Here is a 19,184-nt window from a genome sequence, read left to right on the forward strand (position 1 = left end):
GTATTGAACATCTGTCCGTCACAGAACTATTGATCGCGACGCAGAAATTATTATATACAACTCTTAATCACATTTCTTTCAGCTTTATAGTTAGTTGGAGCAACCTCCGAGTCCAAGGATCTCTCCGAAGGCCCTACTTTGGTTATATCTGTGGTTTATGCTGCATTCTCAACGGAAATGCTCTTTTTTGAGATAACAAGGCCTTTGATTGAACGATATTACTTTAAGGCCGAAATAGATAGAGTGTAGGTATCTACCCTTCTTCTTTAACCCGAGTCCACCCAATGCTGAGTGTAGGTCTTTTCGAATGCACCCCATATCTACCCTGCCGAATAACAATGTCAGGGCTCCATCAGATGATCCTTATCTATTAATCTAAATTAATTAGAAAATTCTTCTTCTTCTATATCGTTCCCTCACTACTAAGGATCGTGGCTACATGTGACGTTCCTCCAATGTTCGATCATGGGTGGCATGGAACGCATGGTACAGACTACCGCCAACCGCTTCCTTTACCAGATCTGACCATCTAGCTGGTGTTCTGCCCACGGCACCCTTGCCCTCTATGCGTCCCAAATTATGAGCTTCTCTAATTAATGTCTGGGAGACCAAGTGCTTCTCTTGCTAGATCTGACCATCTGGCTGATGTTCTGCTCACGACGCGCTTGCCCTCTATACGACCCGAAATTATGAGCTTCTTTAATTCATGTCTGGGAGACCGCGTTATGTGTCCGAAGAAGCTAAAGACACGCTCAAGACAAGCTCATAACACGGTCCCGGCAGATGGCAGAGAGCTTTTTTCCGATGTTACTTCCCTTAGAATAAGGATAATAAGAAAATAAGGCTAAATTTACTTTTGACAAGGACATGTAGGTATTCCTTCCCATCATTGTCAACGATCACTGATTTTAAAAACCGCCATGAAACCTGATAGAATAAGGATTTAAAATTTGAAATTTCTCACGAAAAACTTGTTGACAGATGAGCACGCTTTCTCAAATAACTGTTTTGAATCAACCCACTTTAAATCGTAAGTATCTATTAGATTATGTTTCAAACTGATAATCTATGTGCCGATCATATTGATTACAACATTAACCGCTTCGGATATGAAGTAAATAGTGGTATTCTTTAAATGCAACTGATTAGTATGCTTGTCGTAAATTTAAACAAAACATAAACTTAATATTAAAAATGTTCGTGTAATAATAATTATAATTCATAATTGTGTCACAAAAATAAACCTCTGTGCTCAAATCAATTAATTAAACATTAAGACAAATTAATCTGTGGGTGCGTCATGTGAGTGCAAGTATTCAGAAATTATTTTAAAGTTAACGTCCATCAAATTCGAATACAATGTATTAAATATAGCGATAATAAAAAGACGGCGTATTTTTTTATGGGATTATAGATTAAAAATATAAGCGGACTCCAATTATTCGGTATGGATAATGCGTCTAAATGTTGGCAGTGGCATTCCGGATGGCATAAAGTGTAAATTTATCTTTGTCAGATGACCGTACGGTCGATAGGATGCTATGTGGTCACTGCTCATGCACATCAGCAATGTTAGGAGGCATCGCCAGGCCGCTGCCAGACTACTAGATTTATGATAAAGGTAGGTAAAAAATTATAATTAGTTGTCTTTCAAGTTCGTTTACGGACGATAGTTTTACGTGATAACCTCTGTAGCAGAACTACACGAACCGCTAGCTCTGACGTCACGCGATAAGAGAGATAAATGTGTCACAAGGAACACTTGGACCGATCGTGCCTCTCTATTTGTTCCGCGCTCTCGCTTGCACGCTCAGGCTCAGGCGGAACGTGACACATTTTCGTGAGTACAGCGGTGTTCATTGATTTATAAGACATTATCACGTCAAAACAAATTCTAATTTTGTTTGTCTATTGAGAATTAGGTCAACGTCGCCCAAAACACGTCATTACGGATCCTCCCGATTTATTAACGGTGCTTTTAGGTACCACAAACAACGGTCACCGCCCTCATAGAACCCGTCGCTTGCGACGAAGGGCTCGACGAGCAAATTAACCCACAGACACAGCTCAGTGAGTTTCTTGCCGGATCTTCTCAGTGGGTCGTGTTTCCGATCCGGTGGTAGATTCTGCGAAGCACTGTTCTTGCTAGGGCCAGTGTTAGCAACACTCCGACTTGAGCCTCGTGAGCTCACCTACACGTTAGGGCGAACCTGAAATAGTCTCTCAAGACTATCAGCATAGGTAGGGAAGAAAAAAGAGAATTAGTCATCCATCGGATAGTGTATCGAAAATTTACAATAGCTTTAAGTAGGCGTCTGAAATCATTGTTCTAAGATGTTTTAAGAATAAGTAAATAATAACATTCAGTAGTAGTAGCAGTAGCCGCATATTGTCCGGCCATGTCTCTTCACAAAGCTTCTCTAACTTTAGTGATTTAATAAGTGATTTTTTACTGGTGGTAGGACCTCTTGTTAGTCCACACGGATAGGTACCACCACCCTGCCCATTTCTGCCGTGAAGCAGTAATGCGTTTCGGTTTGAAGGGCGGGGCAGCCGTTGTAACTATACTTGAGACCTTAGAACTTATATATAAAGGTGGGTGGCGCATTTGTGTCGTAGATGTCTATGGGCTCCAGTAACACTTAACACCAGGTGAGCGATGAGCTCGTCCACCCATCTAAGCATTAAAAAAAAAGTGGACAGGCTTTCGATGAGAATGAAGAATCCCACAACTTTCCGGCTACACTAGACATAAACAAGCAGATAAGTGCCGGTATGTTTTAGTGGACATGACTCAGAATGAGTACGGAACGACCAAACAGCGTTTTGTTTTAATTCAGCAAGGAGAACCAGTCGTGATCAACACTAGGAGCTGCGCGCACGTCTCGCTAACAATGAAGTTAATGGTAACGTACCTACCGTGTTTATTAGTTTATTGGTCTCTAATAGTTTTTAATTTATTATTAATTGATTCAAATGGTTGGTCACAGACTAAATACCGACTTGTTATTCACGGTAATACCGTTACGTTAATGAATGTACAACTTCCACGATGAAGGAACAGGAAAGAATAGCTTTGAGGTTTCGATTTAAAACCGTAATTATTATATTACCTTAATACGAAATTAATCTTCGATATTTTTTTTTGTTTCTTTGTCATTTTTGGTCCGTTAATTTTACGTTAAATCCACTAATCTTGTGTAAAATCGAAAAATACTTCTTCGGGTTCGAGCTCTAAGCGCAAAGACAAAGTCTATAGCTTTGTTTAGATATTTTTCGTACTTCTGATAAATTGTCTGCTATGTACCAAAAAAGAACGATAGGTGGCGCCTGCCTGCTAACGATAGCCTGCTTTGCAATAAGTCCACTTATTTATTACATATGAGTCGTCTATTATCAAAGGTGGCAATCTGTGCATTTGGACAAAAATTTTTTATTGATATGTCAATTCAGATTGATTTGAATATAATCGTCTCCTTCAAAGAATACGGTTCAAAACCTGCATTAAATGAAGGTTAATAGTTAACCTGTTATTTATCTAAGATGTCGTTCCGAAGAGTTTTGTGACTGCCAATGGAATACAAAGTCAATAATTCGTTTTTCTGATTTACCAATCATTGTCCAAAAGTCAGATTGCCGGCTTTGATAATAGACGACTCATATAACGAAAGTCACAGCATAGCCACATAAATGGCAAAGAGAATGGCTTTTTTTAAGATTCTATCACGAGATAATTTGTGTATATGTTTATGTATGTATTCACTAAAACTCTAAGGTACATTGTTTTACTTCATATTATTAAAAATTGATTTCTTAAAATTAAATATTGGCTTGCGCCATGTGTTGCTCATATTTCATATTATTTTCGTTTATTTAATGATACCATAAATCAATTTACACAGCTAAAGCGATATGTCGCGCAGACGTGGCGTGCGCACAGCATTTTAAATTGCATTCATTTTAATATTAAAAACGTGTGGCACTCGGAGACTGCCGCGGTAAAGCTATGGCATAGCATTTTTTATCAACTTATGCAATTATAATTAGACAATGATAATTTAATATTAAAACAATAATAAAATAAGACCACGCTATGTTTATAAACATTAACACAAACACAACATGAACTGCCCCCTTCACACTCATAAGCTAGACTGTGCGAGAGAGAGATGGGCAGACTTTTCATGATGCTCATGCAGTGCGACGTCACGCCGCGCGCTTATTCCCAAACACTACATCAGCGCAACGTGTGAATGTGTTGAACGAGAGCTAAATAGTAGGCGGAGTGGGCGGGTGGTAGGTTTTATTTTCGTTACGAAATTTCTTGATTTGGTCACCGCACTCAAAGCCCGCGACAAAAGCTATGCAATAGCTTAAAACGCAAATTATGATCCATATAGTTTGCTTTCATTAAATCAACAAACAGCTTATAAAAATTTGACGGGTTTGTATCATTATTTATTTGTTCTCATATTATTATTTTGTCTGAATTTGAATTTCTAACAATGAACTGAATGTGATGGCGCTCCATGCTTTCGATCCAAAGATGGAGCACTCAATATAAAACATTTTTTATTGCATAGATGGGTGGACGAGCTCACAGCCCACCCGGTGTTAAGTGGTTACCGGAGCCCATGGACATCTATAACGTAAATGCCGCCACCCACTTTGAGATATGAGTTCTAAGGTCTCAGTATAGTTACAACGGCTGCCCCACCTTTCAAACCGAAAAACATTACTGCTTCACGGCAGAAATAGGCAGGGCGGCGGTACCTACCCGTACGGACTCACGAGAGGATCTACCACCATCAGGCAGACATTTTGTCCAGTATTATATAGAGCGGCTGTCCCGCCCTACCAATCGGAATAATGACTGCATCGCGGTTAAAATTGGTGGAACTTGGCAGTCTTGCCACCTACCCGGACGGGCTCAAAATACGTCCAACTACATACCAGTAGGTAATTTAATTTTTTTATCTATCTATTTATTTAACAATGTTTTATCTTTTATTTTTTCTTCGGGTAGTCTTTCGCGAACATATGAAATACGTAATTAATTTGAAAAAGTACGAGATGTGTACACGGGCCCAATCGCACGCATCACACACACTATACTAGAACAACGGGCGTATTATTCTGAGTATGATTATCTGATTCAAATTAAGAACGCCTAGCATCTTACTACAGCGCCATCTATCATTTGAGGCAACAACTCTCGTTACAGCTGTTCGCCGCTGTCCTCTGCGTGATCCTGTGGCTTGGAGCTTCGGTCCCCATCAACATGGAGCGGAGGCTGGTCAATCGTCCGCCACGGGACGAGGTGATGGGTCTATCTCGGCCGAAACGACATCAAATTAATGCACCCATCAAAGGAAGACAGAGTGAGCATCGATTGTTTTTAAAAAAAAGGATTTATGGCCTGGTAGCTAAGACCTTTAGGTCATGTCTTGTTTTAATGGTTTTTTTTTATTGCTTAGATGGGTGAACGAGCTCACAGCCCACCTGGTGTTAAGTGGTTACTGGAGCCCATAGACATCTACAACTTAAATGCCGCGAACCACCTTGAGATATAAGTTCTAAGGTCTCAAGTATAGTTACAACGGCTGCCTCACCCTTCAAACCGAAACGCATTACTGCTTTACGGCAGAAAATAGGCAGGGTGGTGGTACCTACCCGCGCGGACTCAGAAGAGTTCCTACCAACAATAAGCCACCATTATCCTCTGTGTTCATTTTCGGAAGCGGTCTCCTGACACCCTGTATTTCAAATGACAGGTCCTCACAGACGCGGCGGTATAGAACATATGTTAAGGAAAGGCGAATATGTGTGCGGCGATAAGATTTGTCGTTTGAAGCCTGGAGAGGAGCCCGCGGGCTGCAACGGCATCTGCCAGTTCCCCATCGACCCAATGCATTACGACGGGCAGCCACAGAGGCGGTTCGGGCAGACAATCAACGCAAAAGAACGGTTTTAATTATATCCATTTTATTCATGTGACAGCCCTGGCATTAGAAACTATTGTATATTAAAAAAAAATGACTTTATTTTTTAATATGCACATAATAATATGTATACATTCCTAAGTTTAATACGAGAAAAAGATTTATTTCCCGACTAGCTGACCCGGCAGACTTCGTAGTGCCTAAATCGATAAATAAAAGACCTAAACTTTTGTATAAAATAAACTTAAAACAAAAGGAATCCGTCCGACGGGGGACACATCAAAGGAAAAACAAAATTGTTATTTTTATTTAATTCCGAGCATTTTTATATTTATCTACCTTTTAAACCTTCTCTAGACTTCCACGAATAATTCAAGACCAAAATAAGCCAAATCGGTCCAGCCGTTCTCAAGTTTTAGCGAGACTAACAAACAGCAATTCATTTTTTTATAGATTAGTTAGACGTAAGTCTTAAATGATGCACCTCTTGGTTTGCTTTTATTGTTGTTAACGTAAGAGCCAGTGCAGCTCCGATTGACACCATTTATTTAAATGTATAAATTTATATATTTAACTTAAATGTATATATTTAAATGTATAAATATAATTAAATTAGAAATTATTTCTTTGCAGTTTTATTTTTAAGGATTGAAGTGATTTTTGTTTCCCTCCCCGACCCCTCACCCCGATCGGGCCCCATCGCCGAGGCTGGAAGTCGGTCAACGTAGAACGCTACCATTTTTAATGAAAAATTCAGTTTTTAAAACTAATTTACTTAAACTACTTAAAAAAACTTAAAAAAATATATTTCTAAATTTAAAGTTTCGGAAACGCGCTTTCCATTTTTTTAAAAATAATTTCAGCTCGAAAGCGGGCACGCCTTGAGGTCCCTGGACATCACGTGTCGCGGCGCAGGCAGGGCGGGCTGATGAAGAGCGAACTCCCTTCACCCAAATAAAACACACTAATTGAAGTCCATCAGCTATTTATATCGCAAGAACGTTTCCTCCAGGCTTCCTCCCATTTCTTCTGCGAGGTCTTGAAGGCGGCGACGTGGAGCTTGTCGGCGATCAGGCGGCCGTATGCGGAGCCATTTAGTAGGTTACTCTTCTCGGAGATTTCCGTCATAATCTTGAGTTTCTGTTCCATGGAGGCGACGCTGAAGACTTGCTCGAAGGCCCTTGAGCCGTGCTGTGACAGCGCCAGCTGCTGGTAGCAGCCCTGCAAACAGACACATACAACTGACTAACTGTACACTCACAGTTTTAAGCTATTGCATAGCTTTTATCGCGGGCTTTGAGCGCTGCGCCCGAATCAAGAAATTCCGTAACGACAATAAAACCTAACACTCCGTCTACCATGTTTTAATTGTCGTGGCCTAACGGATAAGACGTCCGGTGCATTCGTATCGAGCGATGCATCGGTGTTCGAATCCCGCAGACGGGTACCAATTTTTCTAATGAAATACGTACTCAACAAATGCTCACGATTGACTTCCACGGTGAAGGAATAACATCGTGTAATAAAAATTAAACCCGCAAAATTATAATTTGCGTAATCACTGGTGGTAGGCGGTGCCTGCGGTGATAACCTGTACTGAGTCGCGGGACATTGAGCACAACATTACAATTCATCATCATCATCATCATTTCAGCCTATCGCCGTCCACTGCTGAACATAGGCCTCTCCAATAGATTTCCAGTGCGACCGGTCCATTGCCACCTGCATCCAACGAGACCCAGCACTTTTTACTAGGTCGTCGGTCCATCTAGTAGGTGGCCGTCCCACACTGCGCTTGCCAGTACGTGGTCGCCACTCCAGGATCTTTCTGCCCCATCGACCGTCCTCTCTTCGTGCTATGTGGCCGGCCCATTGCCACTTCAGTTCACTAACTCTACGGGCTATGTCAGCAACCTTCGTTCTTCTACGGATCTCCTCATTTCGGATTCGATCACGTAGAGAAATGCCGAGCATAGCCCTCTCCATAGCTCGCTGCGCGACTTTGAGCCTTCTAAAAAGATCCCTAGTGAAGCACCACGTCTCCGAGCCGTAAGTCATCACTGGTAACACACATTGGTTGTACACCTTTGTCTTAAGGCACTGAGGTATTTTGGACGAGAAGACGTTGTGCAGTTTACCGAACGCTGCCCAGCCGAGTTGGATCCGTCTACTGACCTCTCTCTCAAAGTTGGACCTACCTAATCGGACTGCCTGTCCTAGGTATATATATTCGTCAACAACTTCAAGAGTAGAGCTCCCAACAGTAACTATGGTGGGTGCAACATGGACATTGTACATGATTTTTGTTTTGTCCATGTTCATTTTAAGACCCACTTGTTGAGAAACCCTACTGAGGTCACCGAGCATACGCCCTAAATCTTCCAGCGACTCTGCCATGACCACGATGTCATCGGCAAACCGAAGATGAGTGATGTATTCGCCGTTAATATTGATGCCAAGTCCTTGCCATTCCAGAAGCTTGAAGGAATCCTCCAGAGCAGTGATAAACAGTTTCGGAGATATCACATCTCCCTGTCTCACTCCTCTCTTTACAGGGATTTCCTTCGTGCAATGCTCCTGTACTCGGACTGACATGGTGGCGTTATTATACAAACACTTCAATACTTCGATGTACCGGTGGTCAATACGGCACCGCTGGAGAGATCTAAGGACCGCCCATGTTTCGACGGAATCAAAGGCTTTCTCATAGTCCACAAACGCTAAGCATAATGGCCGATTGTACTCTTCGGTCTTCTGTACAATCTGCCGCAGCGTATGTATGTGGTCTGGTACTGTAGCCTTTTCGGAAACCGGCTTGTTCGGTAGGCTGGAAGTCATCAAACCTGCGTTCGAGACGCTTCGTGATGACTCTCGAGAACAGCTTGTAGACATGGCTCAGCAGTGCTATGGGCCTATAGTTCTTCAATAAGGTTTTGTCACCTTTTTTGAAGAACAGGATCACAACACCCCTGTTCCATGCCTGTGGCGGTTTTTCATCGAGCAAAGAGGAATTGAAGAGCTTCTGAAGGACTTTCAGTACCGGCGTCCCGCCCGCTTTCAGAAGCTCCGTAGTAATTCCATCCTCGCCCGGTGCCTTGTTATTCTTAAGCTGTTTGAGAGCCATCCTAATCTCGTACAGGCTGATGTCCGGGATGTCTTCGGTGTAGTGTCGGGTTAGCTTGGCTCTAGGGTCTGCAGCTAAACCTTGCGGTTCAGCTGAGACCGAGGTAAACAGCTGCCCGTAGAACCTCTCTATCTCCCGCAGGACCTCTGACTTATTCGACGTTACACGTCCATCTTCGGTCTTCAGCTTCGTCAGCTGGCTTTGCCCAATAGAAGCGTCTCTTGCGAACACTTTAGAGCCTTGGTTTCGCTCAATCGTCTCTTTGATACGCTGAGTATTAAAGGAGCGTAGGTCGTGTCGCAAGGACTTCATGATATGTCTATTGAGTTGCCTATATGACTCAGCGTCCTCCGAAGTTTGGAGCGTCATCAAACGTCGACTAGCCATGAGGTTTCGGGTGCGGTCGGATAGTTTCTGAGGTCTATTCTTACGGTGGGTTTTGAAAAATTTGGACCCTACCGTACGGACAGTCTCTACCAGCCTGCTATTTACATCGTCCACTGATGCGCAGCTGTTTAGCCATTCGAAGCGATTAGCCAATTCGAGTTGAAAGCTCTCGGGGTTTTGGATTTGTGCATTCGACGGTCGAAGCGTTGACTTCATCAGACGCGATCTTTCCAGTCTGACATTGATATTCAACATGCCTCTCACGATTCGGTGATCACTTCCTGTTTTAACACTGTTGATTTAATTGACTTCATCATGAGCACCAACAGACAGATATTCAACGATGTCTCTGTGACATCGTTGAATATCTGTCTGTTGGTGCTCATGATGAAGTCAATTTCATTTCTTGTTACACCGTCGGGACTCAACCAGGTCCATTTCCGTTGTGGCGGCTTCTTGAAGAAAGAATTCATCATAAAGAGTCCTTCCTTCTCCATAAAGTCCGCCAGCATCTGTCCTCTGGGATTCCGCTGCCCAAATCCAAATGGCCCCACTTTCAACTCATCATCGCCTCTACGGCCCAGTTTTGCATTGAAATCTCCCATAACAACGGTAAAATGTGATTGGGAGTTACGTATGGCCCTACTAATGTCCTCATACGTAGCTTCCACTTCATCGTCTGGATGTGACGTCGATGGGGCGTATACCTGTACAATCTTCAGCGAATACCGCTTTGAGATTTTGAGGACAAGGTATACTATCCTACTCGACACACTTTCGATGGCCACAATGTTGTTAATGAGAGATTTGTGGACGATAAACCCAACACCACCTTGGGACTTCTGTTCTCCCTCCCGGTAGTAGAACAAGTGGCCGGACTGTAAGGTTTTCGTATCCTCCCCCTCTCTTCGGATCTCCGATAAACCAATAACGTCCCAGCGCAACTTGTTCATTTCTTCTTCCAGCTCTATTAGCTTCTCGTCCAACCTCAAAGTGCGCACGTTGTATGTCACCGGGGCCAGTTGTCGTTGTGAAGGGGGGTGGTAGCCGGATCTCTGCCGGGGATTCTTAGCACCCCTTGCCCCGCCGTTACCATGGCCGCTACCGTAACCAGGAATAGCGGGGCCGCCGGGGACTAGGGGCCTGGTTCTGCGGTGTGCAATCATTTTGGAGGTTTATTAGCCTACTGGTACCACGCTGGCTAGACGGGTTGGTACAGGGTTTAATTTCGAGTTTTCCTTCTCTCACACTAGTAAATATTGTGTGTTATGCTTTCCCTTTTGTCGCCTCTTACGACTCCCCTGGGGTGGTAATGGGGGTGGTGACAAAAGTATTCTAATGCCGTCACCACACGGCAACATTACAATTATGGTCATGTATTTGTCAATTTTGGCCTCAAATGACGTCACACGTAAATGTACGCAGTAATTTATACGTCAAACGTCTTCAAACGAGGCTCGTGGAGAGTATTAAACGGTAGGCAGCGGCTTGGCTCTGCTCCTGGCATTGCTGAAGTCCATGGGCGACGGTAACTACTAACCATCAGGTGGGCGTGTGCTCGTCTGCCAACAACGGCAATAAAAATAAAAGTCAATCGTTGTTGCCCCGAGCACGACCACCAGCTGTACACGCACGCTAGACACATAAACAAATATTAAGGCAGTTCCACAAGTCCAGACTCACTTTAAGCTTCCAAATGAGTTTGTCCCTGGCCTTGACGCCGACGAAGGGTCCGGTGCAGAGAGCGTCCGCCACGTGGCAGCCCTTCGCGTCGCGCAGCACCACCAGCAGCTGCTCCGCCGGCAACTCCAGCAGCGCGCCCGTCGCTCGCCCCGGACGCTGCGGACACGCACAGGGAATAATCACTCGATAGTTCGAGATGTTGAGTTCGTTGTAGGTGTCTATGGGTGAACAGACAAGGATGTATGAGATTAGATCCCCTTGCCTTTCTTAATAAGGAAAATATGTACTAAAACAATGTCTATGGGCGACTTTTTGGCGGAAACGCGAGGAGTGAGGTTGTGTGATTTGTTTTATTTTGTCTATTTAGTGTTTCTACAGATTTAAATGTGTAATAACGGTGGTTTATTAACTATTTAATATCTGTGAAAGTGCACAAATATGGAAAAATGAAACAAAGCCGCTGGACGTAACTTCACGGGATCCTCCAAAAAGTCCACTGAAAAAATCTCAGTACATGACCACCATTTTACCGAGATTATATTTCATTCTATATCATCGCATATCATTTCATAATATCATATTTCATAAAAAATATATATAAAAGATTAGGCTTTACGGTATGATACCTTTGCCTTTCCATTTGGAAAAATAAAACTACTACTACTTAACGTCAGGTGGGCTGTGAGCTCGTCCACCCATCTAAGGGTAATAAAAAAAACCTGAAAATGACATACCTGAAAATTTAGAATGGTCTGTAGTATCACCGATCCGTGGACGTTAATGAAGTACTCCTGGTCCAGCTTGTCCAGCTCGATCCTGTCAATCGGCACCAGCCGGAGACAAGCTATCGGGAAGTATTTCTGCCTACCCTCCTCTGTACACTTCAATGCCGCTTCTAGTGTCTGTGGAAAAACACAACTCTATTTACCTCCTCGTGTCTGTAAGTATATAGTGTGCATAAAAGTACTAAACACCTAAAGCATTTAATAATTTAAAAAAATCTTTAAATGCAAACAAACATACATATGTCGGATGAACCATTGACGCCTATGATCATGAACATTGATCACTCTGGATCCAAACCAGCCTTTAGGTTAAGGTAGTTTTGATGTTAATTTTGTTTTTTTGTTTTTATTATTATTGCTTTTTTTTTAGTTCGAGATTGTAGTTATAATTTTTTTTAATTCTAGTATAAATGAAATGTTAATGTGTATAATATGGATGCAAAATCTGAAGTAAATGAAATAAATAAATAAATGCCAGAGTAGCCAGAGAGATGAAACCTATCACTCAAGAATACTTTCTGACCTGATTGAAAATTTCGTTCAAGAAAAAAATGTTTTATTTACTTATTGCATAGATGGGTGGACGAGCTCACAGCCCAACTGGTGTTAAATAGTTACTGGAGCCCATAGACATCTACAACGTAAATGCGCCACCCACCTTGAGATATAAGTTCTAAGGTCTCAAGTATAGTTACAACGGCTGCCCCACCCTTCAAACCGAAACGCATTACTGCTTCACGGCAGAAATAGGCAGGGTGGTGGTACCTACCCTCGTGGACTCACAAGACGTCCTACCACCAGTAAATCCTTCATCTATATCCACTCACATTAACAAATTGCATTTGTTTCACTTTGATCCTGAGGCAGGCTTTGGCGAGGGCCACCAGCACCCCGGTGTTCCCGCAGGCCAACAGCGCGTCGAACTTGTCCGACAGCTCATCAAACATTGGTTCAAACTGAAAACAAAATCCAGTTAATTCTTCGTGTAAAATTAGTTCTTACCACATGCATAGACTGTTCTCTACTGCTCTGGGGTAGACCGGTGATGATAGACTTATGAAATAAAAGGTGGACTGTAATACAATAATCTATATATATAAAAATGAGTTGCTGTTCGTTAGTCTCGCTAAAACTCGAGAACGGCTGGATCGATTTGGCTAATTTTGGTCTTGAATTATTTGTGGAGGTCCAGAGAAGGTTTAAAAGGTAGATAAATATGAAAATGGTCAGAATTAAATAAAAACTACAATTTTGTTTTTCCTTTGATGTGTCCCCCGTCGGACGGATTCCTTTTATTTGTTATAAGTTTATTTTATACAAAAGTTTAGGTCTTTTATTTATCAATTTAGGCACTACGAAGTCTGCCGGATCAGCCAGTATACAATAAAACTGTTGCCTTTCTGTACTGTTACAACGGAATGGATATTACAAAATTACAATTATTTCTGGTGGTAGAATCTCTTGTGAGTACTGTATGTGGTACTCTTGTGAGTCCACACGGGTAGGTACCACCGCCCCGCCTATTTCTGCCGTGAAACAGTAATGCGTTTCGGTTTGAAGGGTGGGACAACTGTTGTAACTACACTGAGACCTTAGAACTCATATCTCAAGGTAAGTGGCGGCATTTACGTTGTAGATGGGCTCCGGTAACCACTTAACACCAGGTGGGCCGTGAATTCGCAAACCCAACTAGGCAATAAAAAAAAAAAAAAAACTGGAGTTACTGGAGCCCATAGACACCTACAACGTAAATGCGCCACTTACCTTGAGGTATAAGTTCTAAGGTCTCAGTGTAGTTACAACGGCTGCCCCACCCTTCAAACCGAAACGCATTACTGCTTTCTTTAAATTTTCAGTAATAAAATAAAAAGTGGTCACCTCCTCTTTGATATCACAGTTGTCGATCAGTCTCTGGACCGTGAAGTTCAACATGGGCATGGTGGCGAGCTGGCCGAGGCGGTTGATGAAACACTTTGCGTATATCTGGGTATACATCTTCTTTTTAGCCACAAACAATGCAGCTTCTAACAACCTATAAATTTTATTTATAAAATAATATAACGAGAATGTCTCAACCGGTCCAGTGGAAAGTAGTTTATAGTTATATACACTTCTACAGTTTAAATTTATCTTTTTTTTTTTGAAGTGAAAACTTCTTTAGAATCGTTGCGATTTCAAACCGGATGCAACGGAAAAACCGACAGGTAAGAGACACAAATACAAAAATGTGTAGGATGAAGCCAGCAAAGAATGAGACAGAAATATACATACTATTTAATACAGCGCCATCTGTGAGATTTTTTAATACTAACGTGTGTATGAAAGCTCTTGTAGTGAATTTTAATTTAGGATTATACGTGAAATTAAAATATCAATTCACAGAGGGCGCTACCTTACAATTATTTACTAATGACAAAATTTTACATATACTTAAGACGTTTAGGATAATTGTATTTTAATTTTGGAAGGTTTCACTACTACCACGTGTGAATTGCACACATTTTGTTTTTTTATTGCTTAGATGGGTAGACGAGCTCACAGCCCACCTGATGTTAAGTGGTTACTGGAGCCCATAGACATCCACAACGTAAATGCGCCAACCACCTTGAGATATAAGTTCTAAGGTCTCAAATAAGTTACAACGGCTTCCCAACCCTTAAAACCGAAACGCATTACTGCTTCACGGCAGAAATAGGCAGGGTGGTGGTACACACCCGCGCGGACTCACAGGAGGTCCTACCACCAGTAACCTATTATTGTGCTTACATTCTTTCCAAACTCTCAATCGTTTTCAAGACCATTTAATTTACAGAAATTCAGGAAACGATAAGGATATAGCAGGTACATTGCAGTGTACTATTGGCAATACATTGTTCTAGAAAATATATACATACAATAAATAGATAATTACCGATAATGTATAGTATAATAGGTATGTAATAAATAGAGGTTGTTTTAATTATGTCTATTACTACTCATGAAAATAGAAAAATATTATGCATACTTTATCAATCATTTAAGAAATACACATCATATATATCCTGTACATCATAACATGTACTTTACCTTACAGCTGACTCTGAATCAAATACTGGTGGTAAGTTCCTTTGCACCACACCCCCAGATTCAATTGCAAGGTCCACCTTTTCATCACCATCCTCATTCAGAGTCGCCTTTTTCTCATCAGAATCTTTGTTTTTTTCATCGTCAGCATTAGGGATCCAATCGTCTGGTGCAAAGCTTTCATTTAAAAGTTTCTTTAAAATGTTCTTGGTTAAGTTCTTATCCACATTCTTTATTGCATAGAGTAAAACCTATAAAATTTCCTTAAATGGATTACTTAAGTCAAAGCATAAAAAGCGTTAGAAATTTATAGCTGAATTCTTTGATTGCTAAATTAACCTGATATTATAAAAAAAACGTGGTCTTTATCTTTTAATTAGATCGGTGGTAAAAAATAGAGAAGCAGAGCACGAAAGCTCTTCTCTCTTCACATCAACACATAGCCCTCGAAGCAGTGTAGAAAATGATTATCTCCAACTCCAAACCCTGTTTGAGGCAGCCTCCCTGTCCGATGTAGCCTAGAAGCATACCACCTAACATACCTCATAGAGTTTAAAGTAATGAAAATTGGTTGGCAATGTGTCGCAATTCAACTCTGTAGGCTGTTTTTGATCAAGCAGAAAACAGTAGTGCACCCTGAAAGCCTATTGACAAAAAATTGTTTTCATCCACAACTCCATCAGACAGACATCCTTGACGTGACAGTGATGATCGTCCTACATTTTATATGAATCTATTCTGACCTACATGTGCTTCGTCGCATGTTTCATTTTCATATTTGGACAATGAAGCTATTAATATGTTGTCATATTTTGCAAGCCCTTCTGATAAAAATATTTTACTGTTAATAAACTAATTAAAACTATACATACCTGTAACAATGCTGAAGTCAGATTTTGGTAACCCATATCCTTAAATTGTGGCCATGAGGAGAGTCTCTCAGCAAACTCTCTAACTATACCTTTGTATTCATCAGGAACATTTTTGTAGGCCATCTTTGATATGTGAGGTGGTATACCTGTTGAAGATGCATATTTGAAAGCTCCAAAGGGATTCACTCACCAGGTTTTATACATTCACTGAAGTTATGAGCTTGAACTGATTAACTTGAATATTCACTGAAGGTCATAGACATCACAATGTGAAGGATGTTATAACACTTGAGACATGAAGTGAAGTCTTATTTGTACAGATATCCCACTCTACAACCTAGTCTCCACTACATCTACTATAATTACTTAGTTATAGTAGATGTAGTATAGTGGTAGCTAATTACAGGGTATGTTTCAATTCAACGGTTTTTCTGATCACAGCTTAAAAACCTATTATTCTTCGCAAATGTGTACCTTTCTTTCCTCCAACAGTTTCTTTGAAGAGATTAACCTTTGGCTTCTCACCAGGCAGTAGCTCAATACCACTAAGACACTTCAAAGCACTTCTCAATATATGATTAGCATAATTATCCCAAACAAAATCCTCTAGATTATTTAGTGCATATTTACATAGCTTCAATGTAAATTCAGAACAAGTTTTTACATGCTCATCACTGTACTTAGAGACAATCTCCAATTTAACTTTCTTCTTAGGAATTTCATCAGAATCCTCTGAATCATCAAGATTCTGCAAATGCTCAGTTGCACGTGTACACGATACTCTAAGTAATGTTTCTATGACGTGACTAGAGAAATTATCCGAGCAGAGTCTTCGTAGTTCAGGGGTCACGGCGTTGATAAACCGTTCTAGGTCTGCTGGTGATGCATAAGGTAGTAGAAGCTCGATTACCCGACATCCAAGCTGGTTCCCAATTATATTAATTTCTTCATCCTTCGTTCTCTCAAGTACATTGTTTACAAGGACATCTGGAAACATTTTTTCTAAATGTAGATTAAATAACTACTAGCAAACTTAGAAATGTGAATGTATCTTGAGATCATACCAAACATGCAGTCTAATCCATATTTGTATTGTTGTATCAAGGCAGTTCCACCCATCAAACCAATACGCATTACCTACTATCTCGAGGCAGAAATAGGCAGGTTAGAACCCCGCGAGTTCACGTACTCGTTCAGAAAATATAATATAACCCATTGGGGTTATAAAAAAAAGGCAGAATGCAGGATACATTCACATTTTGTTTAGGTCTTATTTGTACTATCTCTAGAAAAATGGGTCCTGCATAGAAAGGAAGTATCCTGCCTTAAGGCCACATTTGACAAATGAAATCCAGTAATATTAAACTTACTTCTTTCCTCTTGATTTTCAATTCCCTTTTTTATAGCGTCGAGTATACCAACGAAATATTGGTATAGTTCCTCGGGCATTTTTGTTCCCCTGCCCATTTGACCTTTCTTGGCATATTTCTTGGCATTCGAAAGAAAATTCTTACGTTTCTTACGCGTTCTCTTTTTATTTTCATCATTAACTTGTGTTTCTTCGCTCATGTTTTATCTTATCAATAAAACTAATTGAATTTCGGAGATTTTTCTCTTATTGATCAACGAGTATAATTATGTTACTTACTTTAATACTCTTCATTACCAATGTAAAATTAAGTAAACATTGAAGTATGGTTTTCAAATTTCGAGGTTATGTTTGGTAGTAGTTTTATTTTTCCAACCGGAAAGGCAAAGGCATCATACCATACATTGCTAGGGTTCGTGTTATCAACAGCTTCAGGTTTGAGCCCCGTGAGCTCACCTACTCACCCGATAACGCTGATATGGTCTCCCAAGATCATCAGTATAAGAAGGAAAAAAAAGTTGAAATCTTTTTTTTATATCAAAATTTTAAAACGAATATTCTTTTTACATATCTCATCTCTTAACTTAACTTACTACTCTGCGAACAAAAGTAACTTTGGGCTTACGATTTTTAAAATACTTAAAATACTTCATTTTAAAATAATTTTATGAATAGATGGCTGTAAATGGGCGTAGATACCCAAACGAAAAATCCTATATACCTATAAATGTAGCGGCTTTATTATTTAAACAGTACCTACATTAAGATATTACTAAAAAATTTCTATTTTTTTCAAATAACTTTATTCTATAATATGATCTTTGATAAATACTTCGGTACTTTATTTATACTTCTGTCTCATCACTCTTGAATTAAACAATTTGTTTTTCGTATGCCCCACAATCATTTTAAAGTATCATAAGTCATCAAAAAAGTAAATCAATATATTTGTTACAACACAGATCAATAATCACTACTATTACATACATACTATATAAGAGAAATAAATTATGTAAGTATGTAAGCTAATTATTAAAAAATATAACTAAATGTATCCGATTATTTGCTGAACATTAAGTTTGAGAAGGGATTACATGAAACGAGAGCGAGGAAGATATTGTACTTGTCCCGGAAAGCGACATTTGTATGCCTAACGTGAACAGTGACGTCGATATTCAATATGTGCTCAGTCTTTAAATACTTATAGCTGTAACTTTTCTATTGTCTCCAATCAGGAATAAAATTAAACTAACGAAACAGATTTTCACTTGTTTTCATTGGCTGCATCTTTGGCTTTTTTGGAAACAGAATATCATAATTCAAAGGAATTTTGGATAAAAAACTGAAATACTAGTTTTGAATGGCTCTACGGGTAGTAGAGCATCTTGTAAGCCCGCACCGGTTCCACCCTCACCTCGCTTATATCTGCCATGAATTAGTAATGCGTTTCGTCTTGAAGGGTAGGGCAGCCGTTGTACCGTAAACTAAGATTTAGAACTTGTGTCTCAAGGGGGATGACAGTATCTACGTTACTACTTATTCGCTAAGCCATGAGCTCATCCACCAATATAAGTAATAAAAAAAAAAAAATTAACTAATAAAAACCGTAGAATAAACCGTAATTTTTATTCTGACGGTTCGAGAATATCGAAGAAAGCTCAGCCAACGTGTGTTAATCATTTAACATTCAAATCAGGATCCACAGTGTCATAGTTTTACCGTAATTTGAGATAGAAAATCGTATAAAAAACTAACAATGAAACTCGCAGAACTGATAATTTTACTGGTGGTACGACTATCATATAGCTGATGGCTCGCGGCTCTCGTTAAGGCTCTGATACTTATGACTTATTAAGTCTTCATTCTCATGTTTCATGGTGGGCGATGGGGCATCGCCGGTGGCATTTATTTGAGGTGTCTGTTGCCCACTTTATACCAAAAGGGGTTTGAGTTTCTCTG

General features: G+C 40.4%; 2 protein-coding genes across 3 annotated transcripts; one reads left to right on the forward strand and one right to left on the reverse strand.

Annotated features, from left to right (window-relative positions):
• The first annotated feature begins 1,084 nt into the window (after positions 1-1,084).
• Positions 1,085-6,564, forward strand: LOC101739782 (uncharacterized). 2 transcript variants are annotated; one of them, XM_062674453.1, is made up of 5 exons: positions 1,085-1,302; positions 1,517-1,621; positions 2,841-2,906; positions 5,225-5,381; positions 5,775-6,564. In XM_062674453.1, the coding sequence occupies exons 2-5, from the start codon at positions 1,613-1,615 to the stop codon at positions 5,972-5,974; spliced, it is 432 nt and encodes a 143-aa protein (XP_062530437.1). In that variant the 5' UTR covers positions 1,085-1,302; positions 1,517-1,612; the 3' UTR covers positions 5,975-6,564. The 2 variants fall into 2 exon arrangements, with proteins under 2 accessions (XP_062530437.1, XP_037874016.1); XM_038018088.2 differs by having other exon boundaries at positions 1,126-1,621.
• A 346-nt stretch (positions 6,565-6,910) lies between these two features.
• Positions 6,911-17,822, reverse strand: LOC101739919 (nucleolar protein 9). Its single transcript, XM_004925984.5, has 9 exons — positions 17,227-17,822; positions 16,331-16,843; positions 15,857-16,002; positions 14,988-15,235; positions 13,800-13,953; positions 12,749-12,877; positions 11,871-12,038; positions 11,137-11,292; positions 6,911-7,163 (listed from the first exon to the last, which is right to left on the reverse strand). The coding sequence occupies exons 1-9, from the start codon at positions 17,423-17,425 to the stop codon at positions 6,921-6,923; spliced, it is 1,956 nt and encodes a 651-aa protein (XP_004926041.1). The 5' UTR covers positions 17,426-17,822; the 3' UTR covers positions 6,911-6,920.
• Between the last annotated feature and the right edge of the window lie 1,362 nt (positions 17,823-19,184).

The sequence above is a fragment of the Bombyx mori genome, chromosome 20, assembly GCF_030269925.1.
Source record: "Bombyx mori chromosome 20, ASM3026992v2".
NCBI classification, from domain to species: Eukaryota; Metazoa; Arthropoda; class Insecta; order Lepidoptera; family Bombycidae; genus Bombyx; species Bombyx mori.

Coding starts and splice junctions, on each gene's coding strand:
- LOC101739782 (XM_062674453.1), top strand. Junction 2,907..5,224: donor CGCTAACAATGAAGTTAATG/GTAACGTACCTA, acceptor CTCTCGTTACAG/CTGTTCGCCGCTGTCCTCTG. Junction 5,382..5,774: donor ACCCATCAAAGGAAGACAGA/GTGAGCATCGAT, acceptor TTCAAATGACAG/GTCCTCACAGACGCGGCGGT.
- LOC101739919 (XM_004925984.5), bottom strand. CDS start 17,425: ATGAGCGAAGAAACACAAGTTAATGATGAAAATAAAAAGAGAACGCGT. Junction 16,003..16,330: donor AACTGTTGGAGGAAAGAAAG/GTACACATTTGC, acceptor CATCTTCAACAG/GTATACCACCTCACATATCA. Junction 13,954..14,987: donor GATTCAGAGTCAGCTGTAAG/GTAAAGTACATG, acceptor TAAAATTTATAG/GTTGTTAGAAGCTGCATTGT.